Source organism: Lepisma saccharinum, chromosome 6, assembly GCF_977018435.1.
Source record: "Lepisma saccharinum chromosome 6, izLepSacc3.1, whole genome shotgun sequence".
NCBI classification, from domain to species: domain Eukaryota; kingdom Metazoa; phylum Arthropoda; class Insecta; order Zygentoma; family Lepismatidae; genus Lepisma; species Lepisma saccharinum.
In genome coordinates this window covers 74,130,884-74,141,681 of record NC_139234.1, presented here as the reverse complement: position 1 = coordinate 74,141,681, position 10,798 = coordinate 74,130,884, and the positions used below count along the sequence as shown (strand labels likewise).

General features: G+C 40.8%; 1 protein-coding gene across 1 annotated transcript; it reads right to left on the bottom strand.

Annotated features, from left to right (window-relative positions):
• Nucleotides 1–3,120: 3,120 nt before the first annotated feature.
• Nucleotides 3,121–7,725, bottom strand: LOC145989108 (uncharacterized). Its single transcript, XM_083124402.1, has one exon. The coding sequence runs from the start codon at nt 7,723–7,725 to the stop codon at nt 3,121–3,123; it is 4,605 nt and encodes a 1,534-aa protein (XP_082980528.1).
• Between the last annotated feature and the right edge of the window lie 3,073 nt (nt 7,726–10,798).

The window sequence follows — 10,798 nt, the reverse complement described above, 5'->3', positions numbered from 1 at the left end:
TAATGAAAATCTGGTATTATTTTATGCAAATCTGTAATTATGTTATTCAGTCTTATGATACAGGTCAGGCAAACAGATTGGTTCTTCGGCGCAAGATCGCAATGTACAGGTGGCCTTGCGTCCCTCTCCAACTTAAAACAGAAGAGGTAGCCACACACAGATGGTAGCCACGTTGACGCCGTTGTGGGGCTTATTAACTACTGAGCGATGTACCAGCGATGTCGGAACTTATTCAAAATATTATTTTGAATAAGTTCCGACGTTCCATATGTGTGTTGTGCGTGCATATTGGTAGAAATACTACTAATGAAACTGGTATATTTCTGAAACTAATAATGCTAGGATTTTCGTTTTTCGTTACGAAAATTCATCAAGTTTCAGTAGATCTTTACATGTGCGTCCTTGGCGGCCTGACAAATATCAATACAGTAATGATTCACTTTATGCACAGTAAGTCTAATCGGGACTGGACCTACAAGTCAAAGTGGTATCCTAACCAATATGTGTCTCCACCGGGAATCGAACTCGGGACCCCGTGGTTTACAAGGCAACGACGCTACCACTGCACCATCGGGAGGCTATCAAAACAATACTCTAAGGCCGCGTTCACACGAGGCGACTTGTTGCGGAGACCGGTCTGCGTACTTCTTCGCAGCAAAGCTTTTTAAATGGGAGCGTTCACACGTGGCGACTGCTGTTGCGCGACTTCTCTGCTCAGTGAATTACAAAAGAGGTGGTTGTTGCTGTGGTTCTTGCGCTTTTTGCAGGCTTCTGTGAAAAATGGAGAAGCTAGTAGATTCAAAAGTAAAAACGGCTGACCTTATATGTGAAGTGGAGAAAAACCCCGCAATTTGGAACTTGTTGCTGTTAGTTTTCTATTAGCAACTAAAACAAATATATTATTTGTTTTAAGAAAGAAAAATACTGAAATCTACTTACGAATTGATGTATATTACACTATATCCCATAATACATAATTAGAACAGTAACAGTGATAATGAAATGTCTTTCTTCTTATCAAAGATTTTTATCATTAATGCAACTTAATTGTGAATGTTATAAAAAGATGACAGTCACAATAATCTCCCCTCCTGGGGTGAAGAAAATATAGACATCATACTTTGATGGCTTAGAAAGATACAAGATTTTAAATATACACATCGAACAGTTACATAACTTTAAAATATTCAACATTCAAAACAACATTTAATACTATAACAAATCTTTCAAAGAATGACAATCAATTCAAAACTACGTTGTTACCCTTGCGCACCTATTTGTTAACATTCAACAACAACTCGTGTTTCTTCTCCAATGAACAGTGAAAGGGTTTGATATTTTGTAAATTGTGTCTACACTTTATCTGTTGTCCATCTAAAGACACCAAGTTCACGAAATTGTTCTTCACTTCCTCCACCAAAAATGGCCCCACATATAAGTCATAAAATTTATGGATAGTTTTGTTCAAGGCAGAACTTCTTGCATGATTCCTAACCATAACCAAATCACCTTGAACAATTGTAGGGGTTTCTGCGTTTGAATGAATCTTCTTTCTAGATTTTGAACGTTTAGTTGTTTCAATTAACTGAATATACGAGGGCGATTCAATAATTATTGTCCCCGGCATACTTAAAGGATATGAATTGCAATGAATGATGGTGATATTGTAGCCTAATGTCTTAGATGCCTATATGCAAAATTTCAGAACCGTAGGTGCTATAGTAAATTTGTTTTTCTCGTTTTAGGTGTGAGAGGTGGCACTTAGTTTGAAAAATTGAGAAAACCGAACAACGAGCTGTCATCAAGTACCTCCATAAAAAGGTGCTAAGCCCAAAGGAGATTCATGAGGACATGGTCAGTGTGTTGGGTGATGGGGCTCCTACCTACCAGGTGGTAAAAAACTGGTGCCGCGATTTCCGTTGCGGCAGGGAAAGCTGTCAACAGGCCCCTGGTGCTGGTCCTCCAACAAAAGCATCCACCCCAGAAAACATTGATGCTGTGCATGACATGATTATGGCTGACAGAAGAATCACGGTGAAACAGTTAGCAGACATCATGCACATCTCTGTAGGCTTAGTGGAAACCATTGTGCATGAACACTTGGGATTCAGAAAGGTGTCAGCGCGATGGGTCCCCAAAATGTTATCCCGTGAACAACTGAAAGACAGAGTTCAATGTTCAAGGGCTGGTTTGGAGCTGATGGGGGCAGATCTGAAGCAGTTCTGTGATAGATTTGTGACAGTGGATGAGACATGGCTCCACTACTATGATCCCGAGTCCAAACGACAGAGTATGGAGTGGCGGCACAGCAATTCACCTCCTCCCCGCAAATTCAGGGTGCAAGCATCAGCACGCAAGGTTATGGCCACAATTTTTTGGGATGCGAAGGGTGTGCTCCTTATTGACTACCTGGTGGGACACACTGTTACTGGGGACTATTAGGTAGCCCTAATCCCTAAGTTACGCGAAGCAATCAAGGAGAAACGGCGTGGGATGTTGCGGCGAAAATTGCTGTTTCACCACGATAATGCTCCAGCACACAGAAGCCATGTTACTGGTGCCGCAATCCATGCTGCTGGTTTCCATGTGTTGGAACATCCTCCGTACTCACCCGACCTCTCCCCTTGTTCGCGCCCGTCATCCAACAAGAAGACACTTTTCTTGTTTCGGCCGCTGTTTGTAGCATATCCAGGAAGGTAATAGTGCTGTAGGTAGACTAATACACATAAATGAAACACTCAATTACTCGAACTGATGTATTCGTTGCAAAATCTACATTATTTGCAGCCAACCTGCAATACATCTCTGGTACAGCGTCGCTTCTCTCTTCACAGACTATTCACTCTCTCACTTTCAGTAGGCACTAGTGTCCAGAGAATAATGTGGCAGCCATCTTGGCTCCAAAAGCATAAGGTACGGAACATACCGCCCACCTTGAAATGATTAATTTCAACAATTTACAAAGTACATACATAGAACACAGTTTTGATGAACAAATGTAAATTGAATACAATTTTCTCAAACTTTCCTACTGAAAATGACAACACAAAATTAAAAAGAAATTGAACAAACTAATGATTGCCTTTTATGCATAAATTTGAAAGTTTAAGTTCTTTCTCATTAGTGTTCAACTTCACTCACTGGTAACAGGGACAGCTTCACTGCTGGCCTCTTGTAGGTTCCTTCACTGGTTTTCACTGTTGCTGCTCTAACCAATCCATCTTCACCAGAATGAACGTTGATTACTCTACCAAGTTTCCACTGTTGAGGTGCAAGTTGATCATCTCTGACCACAACCAAGTCATCCGCCTGTAGATTCCGTTGCTCCCTTCTCCACTTAGGACGTTGTTGTAACTGAGAAAGATAATCCCTACACCATCTGCGCCAGAAATGCTGTGTCAGCCTTTGCACGAGCTGCCACTTCGACAGTCTGTTCACTTTCATTGTAGCATAGTCCCTATCTGGAGTAGCTATCAATGCATCTCCTATTAAGAAATGACCTGGAGTAAGTGCCTGCATGTCGTTGGGATCACTGGAAAGGGCAGTTAACGGTCTGGAATTCAAACATGCTTCTATTTGTGTTAATACTGTATACAATTCCTCAAAGGTAAGTAGGGCATTCCCCACAACTCTTTTGAGGTGGTATTTAACTGATTTGACACCACTCTCCCACAACCCTCCTGCATGAGGGTTACGAGGAACATTAAAATGCCACTGGATGCCTAAGCTGCTTAGAGCACTTGAAATAGTCTCATTGTGCTTTGGTTGTTTTGCCAATCTTATGAATTCCTTTAACTCTCTATTAGCGCCAACAAACGTTGTTCCACAATCACTGTAAATATTACTTTGTTTTCCGCGACGAGACACAAATCTCCGAAGTGCAGCCAAAAACGTCTCTGTAGTACCACTGCTCACTATTTCTAAATGAACTGCTTTCGTTGCGAAACAAACAAATAAGGCAATATAACCCTTATACTGCTTACGAGAGCGTCCAACCATTTCCTTCAACAGTATGGGCCCTGCATAATCCACACCACAGTTTATAAATGGACGAGAAGGATTGATCCTAGATTCTGGTAAGCTACCCATTAATTGTTCCCCAGCTTGTGTACAAAAGCGATGACAAGTTACACATTTCTTCACAATGTTACGCACTGTATCTCGCCCTCTCAGTATCCAGAATGTTCGTTGCAATGAGGACAACACTAACTGAGGACCAGCATGAAGATTAAGTAAATGTTCATTTTTAATTAATAAGTGAGTCAATTTGTGCTTTGCAGGTAGCAACATTGGATGTTTATGGTCCACTGTTATTCTTGCTTTGTGTAGCCTCCCTCCAACACGAATGACACCTGCCTCATCAACAAAAGGAGCCAAACACAATAACCTGCTTTTTGTTGGCAGAGGAATTTTAGCTTGTAAACAATGTAATTCTGCTGAGAATTCACTTTTCTGAGCTTGTTTTACAAGAGAGGTTGTTGCTGTCATAAGCTCTTTAGTTGTCAATGCTCCTTGCCTTCTCTGATTCACTGACTGACGAGTATTGAATACAAATCGTTGGATCCATGCCATTATTCTCTGCATTTTAGAAAAGCTTGAATATCTACTGATCAGATCCTCTTCTACTGTAATGTACATAACTGCAATGGCAATCTTCTTCTCTTCTTTTGTAACTTCTTCCAAAATTTCGTTGCTTGTATCATGATGATCAAACGTTGCCAATGAAGTTGCTCGTAAGAACTCTGGTCCCGCCCACCATAACTCACACTGAGCTAAGGCTGATGCACTGATACCTCTTGTAGCAAAATCTGCAGGATTTGATTTTCCCATGATGTGAGACCATTGTTCACGACGAAGACTCTCCTGCACTTCTGCCACTCGATTTGCTACAAATGTTTTCCACCTGCTTGGTGTTGAGGATAACCAAGCAAGCACAATGGTAGAATCAGTCCACACACATGCATCTTCCAATTTGTAGGATAGTGCATTGGAGATTACTACGAGCAATCGTGTCAATAAAACTGCCGCTGATAGTTCTAGCCTTGGTAGAGACATTTGCTTGATTGGAGCCACCTTAGTCTTTGCTCCTACCAACCTCACTTCAACATGACCATCGACATAAACTGAGCGAAGGTACACTACCGCACAGTATGCTTGTTGTGATGCATCACAGAAACCCACTAATTGACAAGCAATAGCATTTGCAGATACAATAGCACGTTTGATTTGTAACTGTTGCAGTACAGGAAGTTCACTACAAAAATGTAGCCACAGTTCGCATGTTTCCACGGATAATGCCTCATCCCAGCCCAACTTTTCTTTCCACAATTCTTGAATGAGTATTTTTGCTTGTATGACTGTTGGGGATAAGAAACCAAGAGGATCAAACAATTTTGCAATGTCAGATAACAATAGTCTTTTCGTCAATTTGTGACGTTTTGGTGGTAAAGTCACAAGAAAAGTGAAGTGGTCAGCACCAGGATTCCACCTTAGACCTAACGTTTCCACAAGTTCACTGCAATGGATATCTAAAGGCACATTAGTTTCTCTCAACTCTACAGGTACTGCTGTCAACACTTGTGGCTCACTAGAGGACAATTTACGTAACTCAAAACCACCCTTTGCTAGTAACTGTATCAACTGTGACTGCAATTCGATAGCTTCTTCCACATTGCTGGCACCAGATACCAAATCGTCAACATAAAAATCATTTAATAACACTGGGGCTGCTAATGGAAATGCATTCATTTCATCAATAGCTAACTGTTGTAGACACTTTGTTGCAAGATAAGGTGCACTGGATGTCCCATACGTCACCGTGAGTAGCCTATAGTCCCGTATCAATTCTTTAGGATTGTCGCCCCACACTATTCGCTGAAAGTCTGTATCTGATGGATGAATCAATATTTGTCTATACATTTTGGAAATGTCTGCACACAAAGGAATTTGATGTTTCCTGAACCTGAGTAACAATGGAAAGATATCACTTTGCAATTTTGGCCCAACTTGAAGCTTATCGTTGAGACTAATCCCTGTTGAAGTCACTGAACTGGCATCAAAAACTACACGAAGAGGTGTACTGGTGGAATTTGGATTGATTACAGCATGATGCGGTAAATAGAAACTATCACATGGCTTCTTTTTCACTTCACTTGCAGGAACAGGCTCCATATGTCCCAAGTCTAAATATTCAAGCATGAATTCTGAGTAATTCTGATGAAAAACAGGAGATCTTGCAAACTTCCGTTCCATTTGCTGTAATCTCGCCACCGCTGTTTCACGAGAGTATCCTAAGGGAGGACTGTCTTCCTTGAATGGAAGGCTCACACTGAACTTATTGTTTTCTCGAACATGAGTCACCCAAAAGTGCTCTTCACATTGTATCTCCTCTAATGTCAGATGCATTTGCCTTGGGACCTCCTCTACCTCCCAGAACTGGCGAAGTGCACTATCAAGACTACAAGATGCATGAAATGATGCTACTGCCCTTACCTTGGGAAAGTCCACACTTCCACAAAGAATCCAACCAAGAACAGTACGTAGTGCAGTAGGTGTTCCCTTTGGCCCAACACGTTTGCCACTTTGCATAAGAAAAGGAAACAAATCTGCTCCAAGTAAAATGTCCACCGGTTCCATCACATAAAACCTTGGATCTGCCAACTTCAGTCCTTGAATATGTGTCCACTTCCTGAAGTCTGGTAAAGGTTCCCTGGGAATGTTTCCTGTTATTTTAGGAAGTACGATTGCCCTTGTGGTGAATGTTTTCCTTCTGCTACTGGGTTGAAATTGTAGATTCACTACTGCACTGCCTACACCTACACCCGTTGCTGTAATCCCATTCACAGTGATGTCTGCCTTTTGCTGACGTAAGCCTAACCTTTGCACACATCGTGAGGTCACAAAGGAAGTCTCTGAGGCACAGTCCAGGAGCGCACGAACTGGTTGATAAACACCATCTCTTCCCTGCACATAAACAACTGCAGTGGATAGCAACACTGGCTTTAGTCCCTTGTCTCCTTCTCCCGCCACATGAGAAGAAACTTCTTGGGGGGAAGTTGTTGTTTCACTAGAGTCACTCTGCTTATAATAGTGTAACAACGTATGGTGCTTTTTATTGCAAACGCGGCACGCCCCTGAGTCACATACCGATGCCCTATGATGACTTTGAATGCAATTATAACACAAACCCTTTTCTCTAACAAATCTCATTCTGCCCATTACCGAAAGGCTTTTGAAGTCTTTGCACTTGTGTAGCGCATGATGCAGTTTACATTTTACACAGGTATCATCCGACACTGCATGATACACACCCTTGAACTGGGAGCTATTGTGAGTCGACTGCTTCAATCTCTGAGCACTGAGATTTGAAGCTGATAATGCACGAGAACGCTGATCAAGAAAGTCACTCAACTCCTGAAACGTAGGCAACTCGGTTGTCTTTAATGAAAGTTCCCATTGTTGTCTAGTATCACTGTCCATTTTTTCTGTCACATGAAAAACTAGGATAGGATCCCAATGTTCTATGGGAATGTCCATCACTTTCAACACGCGAACACACTCCGTAGTTGTGTCTAGCAGGCTACGTAAGGCTGCTGCGGATTCACGTTGCACTTTGGGTTGCCCGACTAAACGCTTGATTGTGTCCATAACAATTTCCCGTTTGTTTTGATAACGCGAATTTAGAATGTTCCACGCCTCTGCATAGTTATCATCAGTCACCGACATGGACTGGATAAGCAATGCAGGTTGCCCCTTTAACGAAGCTTTCAAATATCGTAGCTTTTGCGCACTGGATAACTATTTGTTTTTGTCCACCGACGCGATAAACAAATCACGGAAAGAAAGCCACTCTTGTAATTGTCCCGTGAACACAGGCAGCGTGAGCTTCGGGAGATGCACTTCACTTGTTCGTGCTTCTGTCGATGACGTCACCGTAGCTTGAGTCTGTTGCTGCTGCAACGAACAAAGCCTGCACATGGTTGCATCCAAACGGTCTTGAATACAACCGATTTCACAGTCATAACTCTCAAAAGTTGCATCATCACATGCACTAGCCAGGTCTAATAATAACTGTTTACAATCGTCCGTTAATTGTTTGGCTTTGTTTACCGATAACGCGATTGTCACATTGTCCAATAAACCCGCGTTCACTTTATTCTCAAGGCGAGTAACTTCTCGCTTGAGCACAGTCTTTGCTGCCGATATGGCTTCCATGTTTTTTGAGTCGCGCACGGATTGTTGTTGTCTAAACTACAAAGCACACACGAAAGACTTCCTGGCACTACAAAAGGTGCACTGAAACTGGTTACACGTAGCAAACAGTATGTCAATGTATTTATTCACAGTTCACGAATGCACGCTAGCACAAAAGTTCAACACAACACAACGAATGCTGATCGCTGCCAACATCCGGCACAAGGAGGACCATGTTCGCGCCCGTCATCCAACAAGAAGACACTTTTCTTGTTTCGGCCGCTGTTTGTAGCATATCCAGGAAGGTAATAGTGCTGTAGGTAGACTAATACACATAAATGAAACACTCAATTACTCGAACTGATGTATTCGTTGCAAAATCTACATTATTTGCAGCCAACCTGCAATACATCTCTGGTACAGCGTCGCTTCTCTCTTCACAGACTATTCACTCTCTCACTTTCAGTAGGCACTAGTGTCCAGAGAATAATGTGGCAGCCATCTTGGCTCCAAAAGCATAAGGTACGGAACACCCCTAGTGACTTTCATTTGTTAGCAAAGTTGAAGGAGCACCTCAAGGGGACGCATTTTCCCTCAAATGCTGCTGTTATGGACGCTGCGGAAGAATGGCTCACGGCTCAGCCACAGACATTCTTTGAAGCTGGCATAGTGGCTTTACAGTATAGGTGGAAGAAGTGCATTACTGTGAAGGGGGACTTTGTGGAAAAATAATACTGCTTATATGTCAGGGACAATAATTATTGAACCACCCTTGTATTTAGCTTTCCAAGACAATTCGTTCATCTCTTCTGGCCAGTCAATAACAGAAGTTATTTTATCTTGAACTTCCTCGTATAGAAAAATTTCAGCCGGAGTGAAACCAACAACCTCGTTATATGAGTAATTTAGTAATTTTATAACATTTGTTAAAACTTTGGACCAAGATCTGTGGTTGGTTTTACAAAAGAGTCTAAGCAAACGAATGATCTCTTTATTATATCTCTCAATTGGATTCGCATGAGGCGAATATGGTGAAGTGAGAATATGCTTTACACCAATTGATTTCAAAAATTTTTCCCATTCATTGGATTTAAATTGTGATCCATTATCCGTTAACATAACTGTACACATAGGATAATGATGGAAATAACCTAACTTAATTCTGTTGATAATTTCTCGAGTTGTAGCCTTCCTGAGAGGATAAGCCATAACATATTTGCTGGTTAATTCTACAATAGTCAGAATATGTTGATATCCTTGAGGTAATGGCAATGGACCAATCAAGTCTAAAGATAAGAACTGATGTAATTTGAAAGAAATCACGTGAAGCTCCTCTTTGGTAATATGTTGTGTTTTTTGTTTCGTCCTTGCACATTCCACACAATCACTTAAATATGACTTGACACTTCCTCTCATCTTAGGCCAGAAATAGAATTTAGAACACTTCTCATAAAGCTTAGAAAACCCAAAATGGCCAGCCAAATCATGTTGTTCATACAAAACTTTCTTGACAGCTGCTTCAGGTACAAAAACTCTCCAATGATTCGAGTTGGTAGATCTATAAAACAATATATTTTTATTTAGTTTAAATATTCCCTTAATTTCGAAATGGTCACGACCCTTGCCTAACATAGAAATTATTCGTTGACATAATTCATCGTTTTGTTGTACTTTCATCCAATACAAAAAGTATTCTTCTTCAAGTAAATCAATATCTGTGCAGTTTACATGTAAAGTGGAAGGAAACAAATTGTTTTGTGACTTAATTGGATATCTACTTAACGCGTCCGCGGCTGTATTTGCAGAACCACTAACATGCTGAATTGTATAATCATAATTTTGCAATTTCAAAGCCCTCTATTAAGCCTTGGATTAAACGATCTTGCTGAATTTAACCAAGAAAGTGATTGATGGTCACAGTGTATTACAAATGGTCTGCCCAATAGATATATTGAAAATTTTTCCACGGAAAAAAGAATGGCAAGACATTCTATTTCATGCACAGAATATGTTAATTCTGAACCTCGCAAAACTCTGCTCGCATACTGGATAATCAAAGTTTCACCATCGTCAGAATATTGCCATACGACTCCACCGATTCCAATTTTACTGCCATCAGTATTTACATGGAAAGTGTTGTTCAAGTTAGGTTGAGCTAACATCTCCGGAGACAAGGCCAATTCCTTCAGACGTATAAATGCCTGGAGATGTGCTTCATTCCATTCCCATTTCTTATTCGTTCTAAGTAAATCGTATAAAGGAGCAGCAATCATTGCAAACTTATCCACAAATTTTCTTCTCCAATTTACCATTCCTAAAAATTTTCTTAACGCTTTTCTATTTGTTGGAGTAGGATATTCAGTTATTGCTAGATTTCTTTCTGGATCTACAGCGATGGTTTCACCTGATACTATGTGACCAAGAAACTTCACTTCAGTTTTACAAAATGTGCACTTCGATAATTTGATGGACATATTTATTTCTTTCAAAGTTTTCAACACGTAGTCCAAATGTTTTAAATGACTTTGCAGTGATGATGAAAATATAAGAATATCATCCACATACACTATAAGAAATGAACTAGTATCATTGCCAACACTTTATG

Coding starts and splice junctions, on each gene's coding strand:
- LOC145989108 (XM_083124402.1), bottom strand. CDS start 7,725: ATGTCGGTGACTGATGATAACTATGCAGAGGCGTGGAACATTCTAAAT.